Raw genomic sequence first — 23713 nt, 5'->3', positions numbered from 1 at the left:
TCACCCACTGACTATCACATGGATGGTAGTCCCCTACATACATATCACATTGTACATGTTTGCAGTACACACATATGTTGCACCCACTCCTGTGGTTACCATATTGCCACTGTGGCGTGGACATCCACCTGCTAATCCCGGCAACACACCCATCACAGCATACACAGTACATGAGTACTACAACACCTACTACAGACGTCTGCTGACAGCGGTTGTTAACATCATGACACCCGTGCAAATGGACAATGCACATACAAATGCTGACACATACCCCAGTGCACTTCATTAGCATGTACACAACTGCATGGATCATGCTATTCCACACAGAGCCATGATGGTACACACCAGATAACAGACACCACTCTGGTGGTCATGTTCCATGGACATATGATGTACAACAACAGGTGTAGGCTGTTGCACAGTGGTGTACATTCCCATGTGTGGGGTGGCTCACTGGTCAGCCGTGGTGGGGCCACAGGGTCCCTCATCACATACTCCAAGACTAGCTACGTAAACATGACTGCCACACATTCTGGGGTGTACCACCAGGCATTATGGTGGTATGTCAGTATTCGATGGCAACACCCACATCTGCTGTCACATACAACAGTCACTCAGGAACACTGCAGACCCAGGTGTTGTTGGCAACATGCTGGAGGATGGATTCAATGCTGACATTACACCCTCTCACTCTCTACAGGGTTGCAATCCATACATGAACATTGTGGTGTCCCTGTGGTCACACCTACACAGTACTGACCTACACTCTATATGTCCTGAGACACTGGCCCCATGTCACCTTCCAACGTCCCAGGCTGTGATGTCCACCAACCTCTGAATTACATGTCTCCCCACTAGGCCACCATATTCAGTAATAGCCTTGTTTCAGACATTGTAGCCCCTGAATGGCACACAGCAGCATTTATCACACTACACACAGGTGGCACCATATTGCACGAGTGGGACTATAGTCCTACACACCTGGCTGGACTGTTCTGCATGGCTATGGGGCACATCATCAAGGACGTCATTCACAGAGACATTGTTGGGCTTCCGTCCTTTGCTGCCACCCGGGTTGGGCTTGTTAGGGCCAGAGCATGGCCCCTACACATGGTGGACTCCTTTCATACAGTTACCAGGGCAGTTGCTGATGGTACGGGAGTCCACACATCCTACATTGTCCTCTCATTGCCTTTCAGCACCATTCCCCATTCTGGTATTGACAACATACACATCCACCTGCACATCGTACCCTGTGTCTCAGGATGTTATGCTATGTGGCTCATGGATAGGACACACAGTGAGGCCAGCATACCATAGTACCTACTACATATCAGGTACATTTGGCATACCACAGTCCTCAGTCATAGGGCCCCTCATGTTCAGTATATGCTTCCCTGTGGAACAGGCTAGCACAGGGGACTTTCCCTGCCTAGCTTTCAACCCCCTACATACCAAGCACCATGATTGTTCCACCAGCTGATACTGTCTCCAACCATACGGGTGTCACTGTGACAGATACATAATATGACTATCATGGCATCAAGCTGCATGACACAAGGTGCATGCACATCACCTTTGCATTACACCATTCACCCACTGACTATCACATGGATGGTAGTCCCCTACATACATATCACATTGTACATGTTTGCAGTACACACATATGTTGCACCCACTCCTGTGGTTACCGTATTGCCACTGTGGCGTGGATATCCTTCTACAGGGCCACACCTATCTGTACTGGGTGTGAAGCTGGTACATAGGCACCCATTGTACCTCTGAACTCAAGACATCTACACACATTCAAGGGTACACCACCCCATTTAGGGTGTACCTTACACAACAGCTACAGCTTTACATACCACAACATTAACACTCCATGACGTTTACTGAGCTCAGACAGTTTAAATATGTGGCTGCACTACAGACACCACATCTGTACACATTTGCATACTACATACTCAGGGGTGACCTCTGCTGATCAGACAGGGCCCATGTCCACAACATTATTGATGGATATACTCCTCATACACGACATAAGCAGAGGCCACTGTGAGAAACATGCTCATGGATATGTGCACACACGCCGCAATGAGTGGGATGTGCTTGTGGGTTACATTCCCAAACCGGACACTCACCATGCTTTGGAACATAAGTCCTATGTACATCACGCAGGGACACTCAGTAGCACTGTTCATGTGATACCTCCCTTGGTGGTTGGGAGACACATGTAGGCCTGGGATCACTGCAGTGGCTGTACTGTGCAGAGGTGCAGGTGACACCTGGCTCTGCTGTTCACAGGGCACTACCCTAGAGAGGTGCCACTAGTGTGAACACTGTAGTTGTGCTTACACATGGACTTGCCAGACTGCATAGTACCACACTATGCACCTGTGAAGCTATTACATGTCCTTTGTGCATGGTTACTTGGTAGCCCTTCCATTTAGATTAGCTATCATGCTATTACTATGTCCCATACATACAGGCCATATGTATCCTGTTATTGTACATACCAATAGACGATACCTGTGGTATGCATGATATGCCTATTATGCTGTGTAGAATATCTGTCATATCTACCTATAATACTACACATTACACATATTTCACATAGTATCCCATAATGCAAAGCATACTTGCACAGCGGGACCACCTTACATATGTCATTAATGTTATATGCCCATACACATGCGTGCTGTGACAGTATAGCAACATATACTATCCCCTGCTATGGCACGTCCTTGTTGGACATACCCTACCACTGACGGCGGGTTGTATGGAATTGTTCTGTTTAACGCCCTCATGTAGCATCCCTTGTGGTGTCTGTGCTGTGTACCTTGTGTCCCACTGCTGGACGCACAGTTTCTACAAGCGTTAGTATGCTTAGCAAAACATCACTACATAAATACCTTTCCCCACTTTATGCATTGCGGACACGTTTAATTAATGCAAATGAGGCTATACATACAGTAAAACTAATTAATGCAGATCATGCTATACATAACCTTACATATCGGGTGTTCTACATACCTTGTTGTCGTTACGGCGTTTCGTTTCTATCTCTCTCACAGTGTTTCAACTGGTATTCGGTATGAGCATATGGTTTGAATGTCTGGCAAGTCATCCTTATATACGTCGATACCTGAAACATGTGGATTCATCCCGCCAATTGGTGTTCCTGAGTGACTAATTACTTGCATATCAGCTGTGCAGCTACTCCATTCGCCAATTATGCGGCGACAGTGGGGTATAATTGGATTCTCCACTTGGGCGTTGCCTATTTGCCCTACCTTCGGGGAGACAGTCTGTATTGTGTTTTGTTATGTGTAACTGCAACTGCTATGCATGGAGACAAGTATAGTTTGGATTCATGTCCCCTGTGGATTGTTTGTGACAGGTAGAGTATCTGGTTCAACATGTGGGTGTACCTGTCATCCCAACGTCTGCTAATGGAGTATTGCAAACAAAACCTGTAACATGGCTGTTTGTTCCATTATACAACGCCTGCAATTTTGCATGACACCTTTAATTGTGTCTCTCACATGGTATGTTGAGGGTTCTGCAGATGTAATTGACTGACTGGATGTTTGTGCTGCTATTACAGTATGTATTGCTTTAGTTTCTAGTGTGGGGGATGTCGGTGGGTGTACGTAACATATACAGGTTTGTGGGCCTTGCATTTCTACATAATTCGTATATATGTGTGTGGGCTCCATCCCTAATTAGAGAGCTAACAGTAGACTTATGTTACGGGATTGTACATTGGGCCATTGTTAATTGGTTTCTATATCGTCTGCAGGTGAGCTTGCTACTTGTATACCTCCGTAATTGCAGCGATATATCAAGGGATATGTGTAAGTGACAGCTATCCCTTGTATTTCTGTCCCAGATATTTGCAGTCATTGTGGTTGGGTTGTTAAAAGAGCCTGTTTGCCATGGGTTGCCACCTTTTCATATGGTCATTGTTGGACACTTTCGGGACACAAAGCGGTGTTTACAGGCCAACACGTAGCCACGGTCAGTACACAGGTTAGCACATACTTTTATCCTCACTACATACCTATTGTTGTGTGACTTTGGCTACTTATCATATTGCATGTAACATTTACGTTTCTTACATACAGGCATAACTATTAAATACAACTGTTACATTATATATGGGACATATTTATGTCCTACCATCTTGGGCATTTGCCCTTTGTACTGTTTTATGTCAGGACACACCAGCCCAGGGTGGGGCTGTCCCTCCTACTGTGGGACAGGTAGTAACCGTATGCCTACGGCTAGCTATACCCACACCTACCGTACTGATCTGCCTCTGACTTGGCACTAACAAACACATGTTGCAGACACACACACACATTACAGTCACACAGAGACGCACACGGCACCCTCAACGCACACTTACACAGACTACGGCACTTACAGACACAGTTGAACACAGTACCTATGTGGACCATGACACCGGCAGCGGTGACTAACTGTCCCTACATATCATCATACTATTACTCGTGGATGTACTGTTCCGGTACTGTGTACTATCGGTCTTTCAGCCTTGTGGTTACACATGTCGGTATGTTACACATTCCATGGTTGGCGGTATCGTATTTATTTGTACCTACAAGATGTTATGAATGTCGTTGAACTATCTATTATATTTGCAGATATCGCTGAATCCATCTATATCACCATATATCCCTCTATTGCCCTTTCTATCTGTATTATATATATGCATATGTATACATATATATATATATATATATATATATATATATATATATATATATATATATCTATATATCTATATATATATATATATATATATATATATATACATATATATATTATATATATCTATATATATATATATATATCTGGCGGGGAACGTGACAGGCACACAGCACCACCATATGCTGTAAGACTCATGTACTGTTCAGGTGTTGGCATTCCCTGTTCCACTGGCTGTTGTGTTTACAATGTTTGAGGGCTGCCTATGTAGGAGTCACACATTGGGCTACCTATACATTACAATTTACAGGTGGTCATGTTTGTGTGCCATCCATTTTACTGTGTGTGCAGGTGGAGAGGTGTCACTCCATAGGGGCCTACACTGTCAGAGTATGTGCTATACGTTCCCTCTTTTCCAAGGCATGGGCATATTGGGCACGCCTCCATCTGCCTACTGGGGATGGCACAGTGTGTTCATGGTCTGAATCCCTCTGTGCCTGTAATGGCCTTGGCAATTGCGGTGGGCTATGAGGGCCTTCACCATTTTGTCCCTGCTGCAGCTGCTTCCGCAGGATCGTATTATGTAGCATGGCACATACTATGACGATGTGGGCACACGTGCCTGGAGAGTACTGCAAGGCTCCACCAGATGTATCCAAGCACCGGAACCGTGATTTCAGCATCCCGAACACATGCTCTATGATGATTCTAGTTTGTGCGTGTGCCTCATTATGGCGTTCTTGCATGGGTGTGTGTGCATTTCTGATGGGAGTCATCATCCACGGCTCCAGTGCATAGCCAGCATCCCCCACGAGATGGCCATGTGGGATGTCCCCCCCTGACAAATACCTGATACAGCTGTGAGGCATGCCAGATATGGGAGTCATGGTAGCTTCCAGGGCTGCCAGCACACACATCCATGATAATGCCCTGGGCATTGCACATGACCTGGCAGTTGATGGAGTGGAATCCCTTGCGGTTTATATAGCGCCTACCCTGCTCACCGGGTGGTGACTTGATTTGTATGTGCGTGCAGTCTATCGCACCCAGTACCTTCGGGTATTGTGCCACACGGTGGAAGTGGCGCATATTGCTGGCCAACTCCTCCTGAGATCTGGGGAAGTATATCTGCTCATTGGCATGTGGTAACATGGCATCCAGGAACTGGTGTAGTACCCTGGATGTTGATGCCTGTGAGATACCCATTATATCTCCAGTTGGCCTTTGAAAGGTACCTGTGGCCAGTATTCGCAGGCTTACACATACCTTCGTGTCCACTGGGATGGGTTCCCCTCTGTTGTTTCTGGTTCTCAGGCGTGGCCGGCACAGCTCCACTATTTGCTGTAAGATGTCCCTGTCCACCCTGTAATGCTCTACTATCTCCAGGTCATGTAGCTCCTGGTAAGTTACCCTTGGTCTGAACACTCTCCTTCTCCTCCGGGGCCTGCGGTGGTTGTCGGCATCATCCTCCACAACACCGTCAGTCTCTAACACATGCTGATGAATCACAGCTATGGCAGATCCCAACATGTACATTTTAAAAGTTCCCCGTGTGTTTACACCTATGGTGCGGTGTTTGGGAATACACAGGTGTGTGTTGGGTGCTTTCACACTTTATACTATTGTGTTGTGAACACCAATGATGTCATAGGGTGTGTATGTACGATCGTAGCTACAGGTTATCTTATGTGTTTTACTGCCAGAACTACTATTGTGGTGCCTTTGGTGTTGAATTACATTTGCCTGCCGTGGATTACCTCTTGACCTTCCCTTTACATTTCTGCACGTTGCACCTACCATTTTCTGGCGTGCATCCTGCAGCCTACTTTCATTTGTACTTTCCTGGACCTGGCGTATCTTGCGTTATGTGTGCTACTGCCGGTCTGCTGTCGGTTTTCTTTGCTCTGCTGTGTCAGGTCTCCTATCTTTGCAATCCAATACCTCCCCTCCTTTCTTTGCATTCAAATGCCCCCCCTATCCTGTTTTGCAGGTTTCTGCAAGCAGACTTGTCAGCTGCCGTCGATTGGCCTTCGTGGGTTGATTGGTGTTGATTGCTCATTAGTACTCCAATTACCCTACTTCCGCATTTCCTTCTTTTCTTCCCCTGACCTTCCTGTTTCTGCTATTGTTTGTGGCACGTGCGTCCAATTACTGGGTTTCGGGCACGTTTTCATCCTCGTGCACATGCGCTTTTGGGCACCATGTGTGCTCTCAGCTAAACAATTCCTCCCCACCCCTGTCCTGCAGCTTTGCTTAGCAACGGCAGGCCAGATTTGCAATGCTGCAATGCGCTTACTGCTACGGTGGCACACCCCTCTGCTGATGTCATGTATCTCCTCTGAGCCACTCCTCGGTGTTATACCGCTGCGCCGTATGGTACAACCTTCATCCGGCGGGACATTTGCGATTCAGTATTATCTGCCTCATTTGCATGGCATTGACTACTAATTCATAGTTACCGCGCTGAACACTATCGCAAGCCCTTAGCAACCCTTGCACCTTGGTTGTGATGTTCCATGCCTACCATTGTGTATTATGCTGTAAACCTGATTTCTATTACGTTGCGATTTTATGACATTTTTATATTATTTCTTTATGTTACAGCTTCCGCACACATGCCCTGCGGTTGTGCTGTGCGTTACTGTGGACATGACATTAAATGTTGTTATTTACGTGTTGTGCATCTTTTCTTATGCCATTGGCTGTGAATTTCGCCATTGACATATGTTAACGTTGTGATACCTGGGTCTGGCCCTCTTCCATAGCTCCGATGTTCTGTTTGGGAAAATGTAAACCGTGTTTTTTGGTTTACATTTCCGTGGGCTTACGCTATACCTGCACCACTTCATGAATCACTATATGCCTTCATTTGCATGGTGCGACACTGCACATGGAGTAATTAGCATACCTACGCCGGGGGCTGCGCAGTTCTGGCGTACGCCGGTAGTGCACGTAGAATTGGATCGTACCTGAATCGCTCGACGGCCATATTTGGCATTATAACACCTACGCTATGCATGCGCCTGGCACAAGCTTCATGAATCCCAGGGAATGTTTTAAATACTATTTCTCACAAGAGACTGTTGGCATTTTGACTTTGGACATCCAACTTATTAGCACTCTGCCTTATGCTCACATGTAAGTTTTAGCACTGTGATTTCTTGTAGGAATAGTTAAAGCTAGTAAAGATTAATTAGGAATTTTGCTTTGAAATCAGACCTGTCCTACTGTATTATTTTAAGTTTCTGTGTGATCTCTGAACTCTTAGATATCTCTGTGGTGTGGTAGTTTTTTCTTGTGTTTTAATTATTTATTATTAAATATTTTTGAAACTTTCTACCTATGGCTGCTTTGTGTAGAGATAAGCTCTAGAGTACATTTCATATTTATAGAGGTTATTGTAATAGGCCACTCTAAAGTAAGCCTTGACTGTTAGTCATACTACCATTGGATAATAATAATGCACAGTAATAATTGAACACCCTTTTAAGGGCCTTTGAGTAACTGATATTTATTAGCTGGTGGTGGCAGTAATTACTACCATATAGCCTGGGTAAAGGGGCACAGCTGGAGAACCTGTGCCAACCTTTGTCCCAGGAGGGTCTGTGTGGTTGTATAACCTCTTCTCAAAGTGTGTGTGTGGCGTGTCAGCTACCTGGGCAGGGACACAAAGCACTGGTTGGACAGAGAGGGTACTGGAGGTTAGCTTGCCAGCTAGGCTGAAATCTGGACCCTATAGCTGTGCCAGTGGGGAGTCTTATTGGGGACCTGGAGAGCAAGGGAGCAACCAGCCCCAGAGTGACTGTGATCTCTTTTTGCATTTAAGGGAAATTGTACTTTACTGTGTGTATTAGTTATCCTTTCCTCTTCTATGAGACTACCACCCTGGTGTTAGTGGTGAGGATTGAGGCTCCTTGATTGCTGGGCCAGGACATGGTCATCACAACTTGCAGACCAAAAATAGTAAGCAAATATAACAACATTCTGTAAAAATTGGGGACAGTTTAAAATGTTTCACATAATATTCAAATTAATTTCATACAAATGCACACTATCCATTAATGCCTGACTTTAAGCTGAGCACCAGTTATTTTATCAACAAGACAGCAAGCCACTCCCATTGCAGGAAAAAAAGCACAAATATTCCAAGTTATTTTACACAAATGTGCACTAGTGAGCCCTAAATACCAGTCTTTAAGCTGAGCAAATGAAGAGGATAAGCTCCCATACCACAGCTAGCCACCCCCACCCAAAAATTACATTTATTTCACACAAATGCACACTAGCTACTTTTAAAGTAGTATGAAAAGGACAGTTACTGCCAGCCCTCCCCAAAGCATGAATATCCAGATTTATTCACAAAAATACACCTTAAGGATGAAATTTAAACCGATCAAGTGAGAAGGACAAGTTACATTTACCTACAGCACAGCTGGCCAGTCTTCACCCCCAAAAAAGGATATAAATATACCAATTTATTAACATAAGTATTCACTTGTCAGCTTTAATGGCAGAATTGAAGCTGAGCAAATGAAATTACAAGTTAGTTTAACCCACACCTGAACTATCTACCCCCCCCCACCAAAACAAAAAGAGAGCAGAAGAGTTCAATGGAAAAAAAAGAACATAAATATCAGATTTCAAAATATTTAAACAGATGCGCACACATACAAACAAACACACACACACACACACACACACACACACACACACACACACACACACACACACACACACACACTAGGCTAGCTACTATCTCCCTCTCAAATATGAAAGAAAATCTGGTTATATTCACATTAAAAAAATGCTTACCTTCCATCTGGCAGTCCACAATGCCCTGGGTGATTCACTTACTATGATTAATCTAGTTCACTGCATTCGATTAAACAAAACAAAACAAAGACCTTTTCCACTGCAAAACTCTGTATTGCATTGTACAACTAGAAGGCTGCTGTTAATTTTAAAAATAGCCATGTTTCCTTCTGTTCTTGTCTGTAGTTCCTTCCGAATTTCCTGCAATCCTGTACCACATTTTCATGGATGAACACATGGACACACGGACGCATGCAAGAGGAAGAAGCAAAGTGTATACTTCAGAACCAGATCATGGTTAAATGGGGCTCTAGACAGGGTAATGGATCTGGTTATGGATATCAATATACATCTCTCTCTCTCTCTCTCTCTCTATATATATATATATATATGTGTATATATATATATATATATATATATATATATATATATATATATATATATATATATAGCTACTATCTCCCTCTCAAATATGAAAGAAAATCTGGTTATATTCACATTAAAAAAAATGCTTACCTTCCATCTGGCAGTCCACAATGCCCTGGGTGATTCACTTACTATGATTAATCTAGTTCACTGCATTTGATTAAACAAAACAAAACAAAGACCTTTTCCACTGCAAAACTTTGTATTGCATTGTACAACTAGAAGGCTGCTGTTAATTTTAAAAATAGCCATGTTTCCTTCTGTTCTTGTCTGTAGTTCCTTCCGAATTTCCTGCAATCCTGTACCACATTTTCATGGATGAACACATGGACACATGGACGCATGCAAGAGGAAGAAGCAAAGTGTATACTTCAAAACCAGATCATGGTTAAATGGGGCTCTAGACAGGGTAATGGATCTGGTTATGGATATCAAGATACATCTCTCTCTCTCTCTATATATATATAGATATATGTGTATATATAAATATATATATATATATATATATATATATATATATATATATATATGTAGATAGATACACACACACACACACACACACACACACACACACACACACACACACACACCCCTATGATTACAATTGTCTTCTAAGTGTTTAGTTTTAGTTAGTAGGATTTCTGAGTTAGAGAAAGTTGGCAGAGTGTAGTTGAAAAGGGAGATAAGCAGTGTGTTTTTTGTAGTACATAGTGACACTGCCATCTTTTTTGTTGGCTATGAGTAATCTGATAATGTTACAGCCTGGCAGAGCAATTTCTAAACTTTTTGTTTCCTGGCAGAACCAGGTTTCCATGGCAACTAAGATGCCTGGAATGTGTAGTGCTATCCATGCATAATCGTCATTGAGTTTATTATAAATACTTTATAAGTTGGTATGATATAGATAAAGGCCAAGGTGGGACTGTGGGTGAGGTGGTAGCAATAAAGGATCTGCTGGGAATATACTATCTGATGCTTGAATATACTGAGTACAGCCTGGATTTGGGTGGATGTCATCAGTATTTTTACTGTTATGGTTATGGAGGTGTGATTTTCCAGGCGACATATTGTGTATAATAAAGAGTATTATGATCGGCTCACCAAGTATAACCCACTTATCTGCTTGAGACACGGATGTCAAGAAACTCACCTTGACAGCAAAACAGCCATGTCTAGTACACATAGTATAGGCTTATGATTGGTGAGACAATCGTAATTCTTTGTAGCTCATGGAGCTTTATCCGTTCCATGTACTATTAGTCACAGGGAAAAAATATTGCTAAGTGTTTTGTTTGGCTTTAAAAGCTGTAAAACACTTAGTGGACCCTGTCAAAAAGACAGTGCAATGCTGTCTGTCACAATTACATTTACCTTTAATGCTTCTTTATTCTCTAAATTTCACAGAATGGCCAGATTACTGTTTCATATGTTTCGTCTGTTCCTCATAAAATCTGTGGTTTCCTGACAAAACACCAAGGATTAACATTACTAAATAATGGCATACATTAGAATTTCAGAGTTCATATCCTTCACATTGTGCAGACAAACACATCCTGTTATTCTAGCAACTTTCTAAATTTTTTTTACAGGAAGTTAGGGACATGTTAAGGGTATGTACAGCAGACAGAAACACATTTTTTGCTCTGCCATTGTTATTTCCTAGTCAGTACAGGCAGATTTTACCACTGAGTGGTAGACCTGATCTTAACAACAAAAACAGAGGGTACTTAACTATTGTTAAGGTCAGGTGGTGCACCACTCTGGCACTTACCTAGTTAGACTTTTTCCAAATATCAGAGTGTAATCATTGTGTTCCATGCACTACATCCAATTTATGCCTGTAGGTTTGGATTATTGCTCTTTTAAAATGAGATATATGATGCTGATACAGATAGGGGGTGCTTGGGAGATGAGCTTCACAGGTATTTTGCTTGGAGGACACAATATAAGAGTTACATAAATAAAGTCCTTTGATTTTTCTTTCTTATTTTTATTTTTTCTTATTTTTTTTTATTTTATGTTATGGTAACAAAGACAGTGCATTGTGCTGCTTTTCTCTTGTTAACACCTGACCAGGTACTCACTGCAAGTTCATTAATATTCAGTACCTGTTTTATCCAATTCATAGTTACAAGAAGCCAGAAAATATCCCATCAAAAATGTACATAATTTATTTTTAGTTCTATTTTGCTGTCTCCCTGGGTTGGTGCACATTTTCAGTGGAGTCCTTGCAGAAACATTCATTGTCTACTACAAACAGAATTCAGTAATATTACAGAAAATTATTCATATAAAAGAGAGAAAATGCAGTCATAGAAATTACCTTACAGCACACTGTTATGATACATATAAAAATAATAAGATGCATATTTACAATTACAAAGACTTAATAATGCATGATAACTTGCCTGTTAAAATAAGATAGAAATAGCAACAGTTAATACTATCTGCATTTTTAAAGTTCATGTGGTATTTACATTTATAAAGTAACTGCCAATGCCATGTCTGGATAACAGCATTTTAGGATTTGCATCAGGAATTTGCTATATTGTACAACTGCAGCTTCCTTTGAAATTCAGACAAGACAATGTTTCTGCTCTCTCTTGGTATAATATTCCATATGCTGTCAGAGTGACAGCAAAATAATGCAGGGCTATAGTGGGCTGTCTGCAAAATAATGCAGGGCTATAGTGGGTTGCCTGCAAAATAATGCAGGGCTATAGTGGGTTGTCTGCAAAATAATGCAGTGCTATAGTGGGCTGTCTGCAAAATAATGCAGGGCTATAGTGGATTGTCTGCAAAATAATGCAGGGCTATAGTGGGTTGTCTGCAAAATAATGCAGGGCTATAGTGGGTTGTCTGCAAAATAATGCAGGGTTATAGTGGGTTGTCTGCAAAATAATGTAGGGATATAGTGGGTTGCACTATTTTGCAGACTGTAGTAGATGACCTACGGAATCTAAAACATTTAATGGGTGAGAACATTTCATTTTAGGAAGGACAGATCATGTGAATGTTGGCCTGATGCAGCAAATAAAGTAAATGAAGTGAATTGCCCTAAGTTTCTTGATAAAAGGAAAACATATTAAATCCTTAATTAAACTGATGTGGAAACAATTCTGAGTGGAATGTCATTCTATCACAGCATCCATCATACCTCTTAACCTCTTATTGCAAGAAATCTGGACAAAGCCTAAAATAGTGGGGGGACAAAGGCCCAAAATAGGGACAGATTTTAAGAATTCCTCTTATAAAATGTAAAGTTGCTAGAATAATAGGATTTCTGTTGCATGTATCTTCTGAAGCATATAATGCCTGAAACTCAAATATATGTCATTACTTAGTGAATTCAGTCTTCACTGATTTGCCAGAAAACCACAATTTGTTATGAGGAACAGTCCAAAGATGTTAAGCAAAAATCTGGATATTCTGCAAAAATCTGGACAGTTGAGATGTATGGATATTCTGAAACAATCACTTACTATCTAATGGTTATCTGTCTGCATGTTGTTCCAGTGCAGGAATAAACTGTAATGCCAGCAAAATCCCATGTGGGCATAAGAGAGCCATACAGACTACACAGATCAGTCACCCCAGCAGGAAGTAAACCAGAAGATCAAGAGTAATATGACACCATGGGTATCAGTTCATAGATTCATAGATTCATACAATATTACTATAGAATGACCTTGGGAGCATTTCTAAGCCAAGTTTTCCTGAAAGAATAATGATGTCCTGCATGCAAATAGGACATTGTGGTCCATGCTTTTGTAAACTACCTCTGTCCATAAGGGACTTGGATGCCAAGCCTGGTGTAAATTTCTTATTCCCCATCCACTGGTCTAGGTTGTGCTTAAATTGGATAATAGGTGAACTCAGATTCACATGGACTGGAAACCTGTTCCATAGCAGGGAAAGTCTATGGGACACATATCTGTTTCTCCAACATCTGTTTAAGTCACATACAAAATTCAGGTCTCTACACCTTGTATTTCTGGTACTGTTTGACTTATGAATATGTAGGAGATTTATAAGTGTGTGGTCTGTGGATGCCTTGTAAGCCAGGCATAGACCACTCCTCATCAGTCTACAGGAGACTGAGTAGAGGGAAAGGGCTTTAAGGCATTCTGCATAAGGCAGATTTGTTACACCCTGTATTCTTTTTGTAATGAACCTCTGAGGTCATTCTAGTTGCTTCATATACCTGGTCAGGTACATACCAAAAGGAGCATTGTACTCTATGATTGGTCTGATAATGGCAGAATACAGTGTGATAATGACATCTTTGGACTAAGTTGCGCAACATAAAAAAATTTCCTCACCAACTGTGGCCATGTATTGGTCAAAGGTAAGGCTACTGTCTATGTGAATGCCCAAATGCCTAACCACTGGGTCAACTATTAGATGCCTATTATCAACATGGTAATTAGCTGGTATGGTTGACTTCCCAAAGGGTACAATTATGCATTTCGTAGCATTGAGTTTAAGACCATGGCTTTGACATTGTTTGTTAGTCAGAAAAAGACCTTCTTGAAGAATGCTAGTGTTTGTAAGAGAGTCAGTGATAATCCCCAGCTTGCAATCATCTGCAAATTTAGTCAGCTATAAACCTTCAGCATCTCAGAGAAATAGGCAATAAAAGGGGTGGGCCCAATACAGAGCCCTGGGGGACTCCACTAGTGAATGGTCTCTTGGTGAAGGTGGCCTCACCTATTTTGACCTCCAGGGTCCTATCAGTGAGCCAGTTGGCTATCCAGTGGGTGATAAAATGGTTTATACCTAAATTTGTAAGCTTGTCTATAATACTTGAGTGAGGTATTGTATCAAAAGCCTTGGCCAGGTCAGGGTAAGCTCTGTGCACAGTCTTAACATCATCCAATGCTTTGGTGACTGTCTCAAAAATGTCCACCGGATTTAATAAGCATGACCTTACTTTAACAAAGCTGGACTGTGATGGGTCCAGTGATAGCAGGTTACCTATATCATCATTTATCATGCCCATTATAATTCTTTTCATTGCCTTACATATGAGGCTGGTAGGACATATGGGCCTGTGGTTACCTAGATGAGTGGTTGGACCTCCTCTTTGTGTGGGATTGACTGTAGCTATCTTCCATCCTTGGGCACAAAACCTGACTGAAGGCTCCAGTGGAAAAGTGATTCAAGTGGACCATAGAGGTCATGTTAAATGCTACTTATTAAACATCCCAGGATGGTATCAGGTTAACAATGTTGTTCATCTCGGTTATTCAGTGTACCCTATGTTTTCTGCTGCTCTGTTTGATCCTGTTCACTCATTTTTAATCTGTACCATATGAAGTGCCTTGAAATATCTGGGCTGGTCCTCTGTTTTTGTAATTGACAACTCAATGGACAGAAATAGTGAATACTTTTCAGCTACAATCCAGCCCAATGCCAATATAAAAATGTAAGCAGCCAATTACTGAAAATTAAGTACAAAATGCAAGGTAAAATAAGTTAAAAATGGTACACAGTTCTTTTTCCATTATCACTTCAAATAAATACATAAATAAAATACCTGCACCAATACAATCAGAGGAAACACTATCAAAATGTTAACCTGACCTCCGACTTCGTACATTTATGAACTATGCTTCATTAAAGTTTAGATGATATAAAGAAACATCTGGTGTCTCATAGTGCTGGAACCTTGCAGCATACAGAAATGTTTAACGAAAATAAAAGTTTAAACACATAAAAAGTAAAACAAAAAAATACACTGATAAGATAAACAACCCAAAAGTCATTCATTTACCAGCATATAGAACTAAAAGGAAAACAGCAACATACAATACAATTGTGAATACTGCACGATTAAAATGATAAATGGTTCTGAAAAAAGGATACATTTATTTAAGTGTAAAAGTAGAGTTAAAAGCTCCCAGTAGAAATAAAATGAGAGAAATCCTTTAGCAGGAAGTCTGTCTCTTTAACTGAGTTCAGCCACATATAATAAGCCTTCTACACTCTGCATGGGAAAACGAAACTTAAGAAGCAGAGTGTTGTTAAGATGGCGTGTGGCAAACATACTGAAGATTACATGCAGGAATTTATCTGTCCTGTTTGCCTGGAACTGTTTAATGTTCCAGTAATGCTTGACTGTGGACACCACTTCTGCAAAGTCTGTATTGACAGAGTTTGGGACAGTATAAAAGATGTTTCATGCCCAGAATGCAGAGAGGTGTTCCCAGTCAGGAAGTACACAGCAAATCGATTGCTAGGGAATCAAATAGAAAGAGTAAGGAATGAATTTAGAAAAAATGAAGAACTGGGGAAACAAGGTGATGAAAAGCAGATACCTGAGGAACTATGCAAGGAACATAAAAGGAAGCAGGAATTGTTCTGCAAAGAAGATGAGACCCTGGTGTGTGTTATGTGTGTACTTAATCATTCGGGTCACCATTTCATTTCCGGAGAGGAAGCTTTAAGAATGTATCAGGTAAGGATTTCTGTATAGATTGTATGATCTTGAATTCATGAAGGCCTACCTCCAAGTTTATTTTGTCTTCTGCCACATCTTACAGTGTTTATGAATATTTAAAAAAATAGCACAGACTTTCAGAAAGGAGGATTCTCTGTATGTTTACAAACAGTTCAAAAGCTGCAAGCTGCCATACATTTAGTGTCAAGGAATCTGCATATAAAGTGTTAGTTCAGTCATTTAATCATTGCTTTACTGATAGTACGCATTTACTCAGATCACACATAAAGTCGCCATTACCATTGTGAAATTACCTAACTACTACTCTTTTCTGTTCTCATTTATTGTGCCTAAATCCTTTCTTTCATCCAGTTTAACTCTTCTTGTTGTCTAACTTCTGCCACATTTGTATTCATTTACTTGTATAACTTATGGTGGAATATATTCTGCCCATGCCTCCACCAGAAAATAAATAAACTGATATCTAGCTTTTATTAACAGCATCTGCAACCTAGGTAAAGCAAGAGTACAGCGTGAGCACAATGCTGAGTCTGAATTTTAGTAAGTGAGAAGTAGGACATTTTTTTAAGAATTTTACAGTAAAGTATACTTTCTTTGCTTTGTTTCTTCTGTGCAGTGTTTCCTTCTTCAGGTGTTCTCAGAACCCTGTTGTGTCCCCTCCCTTTCTCTTTATATAAATAGACACACACATATGTGTCTATCTATCTATTAGCATATGGCACACACACACACACACACACACACACACACACACACACACACACACACACACACACACACACACACACACACACACACACACACACTTTCCCTGGGGCACACAGTATGCATTGGGAACTGAAGGGATTCAAATTCAGGTCTGTACAGCTGCAACACAATTCTTTAACCACTGTGCTGTAGTAGGTCCTGAAGTGAGTCGTAGTAGCAATGTGGCTGTAATTTCTCAAAAGGTGATGTGGCAGTTTTGTTTTGTAAAATACCTGGAAAATAGTGAGTGGTGAGCACGTTGGAATAGTTTTACGTCAGCATCGAAGAAAGATTGTGCCTTGGATTTCTTTAGTTAAAGGAGGGATGGCTTGTAAAAAGGCAGTATGCATACCTCAGGATGTACTGTAGCCACTGTGACCATGGCAGGATGACGTAGAGCTGGTACATCTAGGTGGGCATGTCATACACAGCATTAAGGTACGTATGTGTTTGAATATTTCAGCTAAGAAACTATGTTGCAGAGAGTCAACTCTGTGGTGAAGAGGGAGGGAGGGAGTCCTAATTGTGTACCAGGTGACCTATCATTCGCTAGCAAGCCTGGCACTTCAGATACTGTCTAGTATGGATATGAAAGGTAGCAGTATTTTACTGGATCAGTCCATGTATAGGTTCATTGGATCAGGATTACAACACTGAAATGAAGTGAACCAATCATCTCTCAAGCAACAGGAAGGTCTTGAATTAGGTCTGAGGTGGTCAGAACTGACTCTTGACATCTAAGATCAAAAGCAGACACCAGTGGTAGTCAATGGTCTGCTTCATGGTACCCAAATATTATGCTGTTACAAAAAGCTTGCAGTTTATAAGGTACTGTTGGGGTGCAGTTATCTGTGATGCCAGAACTTTTAAGATTCTGCTTGTCATGGCAATTGTGACAGATGTAGTGAATTCAGACCGTAGAGATGCAACAGATAATAATTTTAGAACAATGACTTATTACAGAATTCCTAACTGTGAAGTCTGTAGCTATCCCAAGTGTGCAGATATTCATTGCTGTATAAAATTCTATACCTTAGTATCTCGTTTTTCTATGTAAAATTCACAAATAATTAATTTAAAGAAAGAATGTATGATGGATAGATGATCTGCATGCCTGGATTTAATTCACAGGCTGTCAGGGGATGATTAATTTGTAAATGTTCACTCCAGTGCATTTCTAATACTGTGTTCTTCTGCACAAGTGTGTTCAAGAACTGTTAAATGATACTGAGTATGTGCAGTGAGGGATAACTTGCATGCTTGCAAAAGTGCTGATTTAAGCAGAATAAAGTTCTGTGTCATCTGTCTAACTAGCTAACCTTATAGAGAGGACCTATTTTTCCCTGCTCACACCCGTCCTCAGTTAGTCCCATGCCCCTTTGAACCCTTCTGCTACCATACCTTCCATCATTATTCCAGCAGAGTATTCCAAGGCCTTGACACTCTCTTGCTGAAGCAGCATTCCCTATCCATTCTAAGTAATCTTCCTCAATTGCCGCCCATGCCTTTTACCACAGCTGCTGTTGCTCCTGCTAACTTGGACGATTTTGCGCCTTTATACCTTCCCAATCCATTCGTTACACCAGTGTATATACTGTGCGCACCTTGAATCTCCTCCCTATATTGTGCTTTCCATCTACATGCTTATTTCAATTGCTGTAATCGGGTCTATATCAGAAGATCGAAGTTTCAAAACTTCGAATTTGATATGGTCAACACCATATGATCGAAGTCTTGAAACTTCAAATCTTTTAATGGAGATCTCCGTACAGTGCGGAAAGGGAAGATTTCCCTTTTCTGCACTGAAGTGCAATCTCAGACTTGATATATTTAAGTAGCGGGGGGGTGTGGGGGGTGCAGGGGGGCTTGCCCCCTTCTTAGAGTGTTTAACTGGTTTGTTTTTGTAGGTTGTTGTGTTTATTACATTTTCAGTGTTTCAGAACTTCGATTATATGGAGTCGTCCATATCATATTCAAAGTTTTGAAACTTCAACCGCTGTAATCACATTGTTGAAAAAGAGGTGATTACAAGCTGTAAATGATTTGTCCTTACTCAATGCATATTGATGAATGTTTGATAAACTGGATTTTTTCCAGCAGTCTATATAAGATGTTTAGTATATCTCTCCATGATTCTCCTTATGTTGACTAGCAAACTGATTGGCCTATAACTATATGTGCCATCTTGTGGAGCGTTCCCTTTATGTACAGACTTTATAGTAGCCAATTTCCATTCAGCTGGTATCAATAAATTACCATAGCTAGACCCATGCATATTTTAAACGTTTTGCCTAATCATCTTTTAATGATTTTTAATCTGTGTGAAATTTCTTTATTACTAGAGGTTTTAGTATAGTTCTACTAGTCTTAAAGTATTATAGTGCAGCCTTTATTGACAGTTTCTTTCTCACATATCTATCATTTGTGTATTAGAATCTGCTGATCCACAGGACTTTAAAAAGTAGTTAGCAAACAGTTCAGCAAAGTGTATAGCTTTTCCTATAACCTAGCAGATAGTAATGTCCCAGAGACCCTATTCTTGTCTTTTCCAACACCTTTTTGTTATTTGTATGTTTTTGCTGTGTTCCTTATAGTTGTTGACCTTTTCTTATATTTTTCTTTCAGCTTTTCCCAGTTAGGGATCGCCACAGTGGATCACCTGTCCACTCATGATTAGCAGTGGAGTTTTACGGTGTTGAGTTGGCAGCCCGGCACCCAACCTTCCAAAGAAGGCACACACATGCATGCACTCAAACCTAGGGACAATTTAGAGTGTCCAATCCACCTACAGTATGTCTTTGGGATGAAACCTGGAGGAAACCCACGCGACCACACGGAGGACATGCAGATTCCACACAGAAGGCACCCCAGTCAAGGATTGAACCAAAGAAACTCTTGCTGTGAGGTGGCAACGCTAACTGCTGCACCACCATGGCTGCCCGTTGACCTTTTCTTATACTCTGTTTGATTTACTAATCCAGCCTATCTATTCTTGCCTTCATAAGTATATTTCTGCCTGTCCTTTTCTTCTTAACCATTTTCCTTCTGTACCTGATCAGACTTTGTTATACTACTTTTTATTGCTAGTTGAGCAAAAATGACTTTATCCCACTTTAACCTGCCTTAAAAATAATCAATTCCACATGAAATTTATATCATCATCTTTAAATAAGTTCATCCCTGGCACTCCGCTTAGGTATTGTTTATTTTTTTGTTTGGAATCTGTAATCAGTTTATAACTGTGGGCTTCATTTAAAGAAGAGAGAGTTATTATTTGGTATTTCTATGGATGCCACTGCAACTGTGAAATCACATATGGACAGAGGAGGTACTAACTGATAGCCTCCATCATGAATGTTCTCAGGAATTCACAAAATGTCTAAAATGATTTTACCCTCATGTAGATTTGTCCACTAGTTGCTTCAAATTATATTTCATCAGAAAGTTTCAAAAAATTTTTGTTGGAGCAATCATTCCCCATTTTATTCTGGGGAGATTAAAGTCAACTGTTATAACTTTGTTCTGTGTATTTAATGAATACTTTTACTAGATATGGGGGTTTTATATACACACTTATCATAGGTTCTCCCATTTGATTTTCGGCTGGAGTGGCTTTTATGTAGAGTTTGCATGTCCTCCCCGTGGTCGAGTGATATCTAAATACATGCAGGTAGGTGCGTGCATGAATGGGTGTGTCTTCTTTGAAGGTTGGGCGTCAGGCTGGCAACTCAGCACTGTAAAAATCCACTGCCGATCATGAGAAGACAGGAGTTCCGCTGTGGCAACCCCTAGCCGGGAAAAGCTGAAAGACATATCATAGGAATATATATCTCTAACCTTAATGAAACATCCACAGTCTGTTATGTTAACCCTGCTCTCAAATTTATGGAACTCTTGTCACATTACTAGGTCCCTTTACTTGTACCTTTAATCCCTCTTCAATCACTGCAGTTTCACACCTCATGCAATGAAAAACTTTACAGGTTTCAATCACATTTCTTTAATGACTGCGGTATCTACATTAAGAGAGTGTCTGAGATCCTTTAAAAGAGGAGCCTTGATATTAAGGTTATGAACATTTATTTCCAAAACTACTAGACTGCAAGGACCATAACTAAGAAGCCTTAAAAGTGCTGTTGAACTAAATGATTTGGAAGCTGATAATAGTTTAACCAAAGAGTAGAATCAGGTTTTATCAGCAGCATCTTCCATGCTGGTACAGGTGCTTATTGACTTTTATGATGGGCTTAATAGTAAATTACATCATACCCAGGCTAAACTTAGAGCTAAAATGAATACTTTTGCCAACCACAATGATTATTCTACTTAGTTGGAACAATTTATGTTGATTATGTCAAAAATACATAAATTTAATAATTTCCAGATTGACTGTAATTAAATTGGCAGTTTACTTGGAGAAAATACAAAACAGCAGTAAGTTTTGCAAATGATAATTTACCTATTATTGGCAATAAAAATAGTGACAATTGCATATGACTGAGAGAGCGTGGTATAGGATTAGTTCTATTTAGGCTGCCTGTTCCAAATTGGTGTATCTAAAAGGTTTGTAACTTAAATATACAGAAGATGCATGAGATGGATAAAGTAGTGGATGGGTCAATTGGAAAAAGAGCAAGATGAGAAGTGTTGTTGAAGAGAGGGTGAAAAGGGGTGTGTTGATTCAAATGGAGAAGGGAATGTTTTTAGGGGTATAATGATTAAAGTAGAGGAGGGCAAAAAATTAATGATAAGCAATAAGAAGTCTGTGCTTTCATTAGAGGTCTCAACCTGGTGATGAACATGAGCATGACTAGGATGGGGTAAAATATTATCTTAGCTTGATTTTATAGCTTGGGAGTTTAACTATTTTTACTTGTGTAGGAATGGTGTTCTGGAGTTTTTAGATGTACCAGGAGTATAGTGAGTCCCCCCGATAAATTGTTTGCTTTAATAGTCCTTAGTATATGTTTATCACCAGAATGGAGGTCTCCTGTAGGGGTGTAGGGCAATAATATGTTTTGTAATGCAGGGCATTGTTCAGGATAATATATCAGCTTATTTGCCATAACTAACTGAGTATGTTATGCAGTTAAACTGCAGCCTGTTTAGCTACTTTAAGGCTTGGCATTGGTGAGCTCAGTGTGCAGTGTTGGTAGCAAATTTAGCTGCTTTGTTGTAAGAGGAAGCCAGTTTGTAAGGATAGATGAAGCATATAAGATGGTTGGAAGCAAATTTAATGAGGTTAGGGTTTTTCTTGCTGGGTCTGTAAGGTATTATTTTGCCCATCAAGGGAGTCAAGTTTCTTAATTGTTTGAAGAATATGTTGATCAAATTTAAGATTGCCATATATTACAATGCCCAATAATTTCCTCTGTGGTACTAACTCAGTTTTAGTATTATTTGCAGATGTAACTAAGAAAGATTGTTTTTGATGGAGATAATATTATGGGGTGAAGAACATCAGTTTTGTTTTACTGTGATTAAGAAGTAGGTTTGAATTTTTCAGCCAGGTTTCAATTGAAGAGAAAAAAATGAGTGATTTGTTGTAGTCAGGATATTGTGGGGACTGTATATTTTAAAGTTGAATCATCTGCATATATTTGCTGGGTGTACAGTAGTGTGATGCTTGATTATAAAAATATTAAAAAGAAGGGGCCCTGGTATAGAGCCGTGAATGTCAACAAAAATTGCTGTTCTATTAACATTTTAAGTGAATTGCAGCAACTATTAAAATGTGTCCCTGATTTTGAAGATTTTTATCTCACCATTAGTTTTGGCTTTATCCTTGATTCTTGAGAAAATAAGGGGAGAGATATAACACAATGTGAAAGAAAGATGTAAGGGGCATATTTATTTATAACAAAGATGTAAGGGGTATATTTATTTATAAGTGCAGCTATCCAATGGGCTTCAGAGGACTTAGTAGGAGTAAGAACAAATATGTCAGCAAACTTGTATAACCAAGGGTTACCACACGGCCGCATGAATTTTGTTCACTCAGTCCACATCCTACTGGACAGGATTACATTTTTCTCTCTTTTTGTGGGCAAGACCATTCTGATTTCAATAGCTGCATCCTGCAGAAACAGCACTAAAGTTGCAGTTGCCCTAACATTTTAGGAAAAAAATTATTTCCTAGCTTTCCATAAGTGTCCTATTAAACTACCATATAAACACCTTAAAATGACAAAAAAAAACAGAACTAAAGAAAAACAACCACAACTTTTAATGTTGTCAATAAATTCAGAACAAGTATTTTTTTCTTGACTGAAAATTTTCTTTGTCCTACAAAATCTTATGTTACTGTAAGACTGATTTTACTTTATATTTTAATCTGCTTATTGTAAATTTTCTGATTTTCTGGTAAAATATTGATTGCAGGCACTAAATACTGACAGGTGTTTGACTTTCAGATTTTATATCCTTCAGCATTGTACACAGTAAGTGGCTGTCTTAGAAGGTCTGGTCAGGATTTATGTGAAAGCAATCAATCATTGGCACATTACTCCTGTGAATGGTATTGCCATGACACAG

The 23713-nt window shown here is 40.3% G+C and overlaps 1 protein-coding gene across 1 annotated transcript in view; it reads left to right on the top strand.

Annotated features, from left to right (window-relative positions):
• Window positions 1–15968: 15968 nt before the first annotated feature.
• LOC122813664 (zinc-binding protein A33-like) overlaps window positions 15969–23713 on the top strand; it is a 58253-nt gene continuing 50508 nt past the window's right edge. The window contains exon 1 of the mRNA XM_044086106.1: window positions 15969–16429. Coding sequence (XP_043942041.1) covers window positions 16001–16429 — 429 coding nt within the window. The 5' untranslated portion in view covers window positions 15969–16000. The remainder of the gene's footprint in view (window positions 16430–23713) is intronic.

The sequence above is a fragment of the Protopterus annectens genome, chromosome 10.part0 (genome assembly GCF_019279795.1).
Source record: "Protopterus annectens isolate FY-2018-M chromosome 10.part0, PAN1.0, whole genome shotgun sequence".
Taxonomy (NCBI): domain Eukaryota; kingdom Metazoa; phylum Chordata; order Ceratodontiformes; family Protopteridae; genus Protopterus; species Protopterus annectens.
This window is presented reverse-complemented; position numbering and strand designations above follow the sequence as displayed.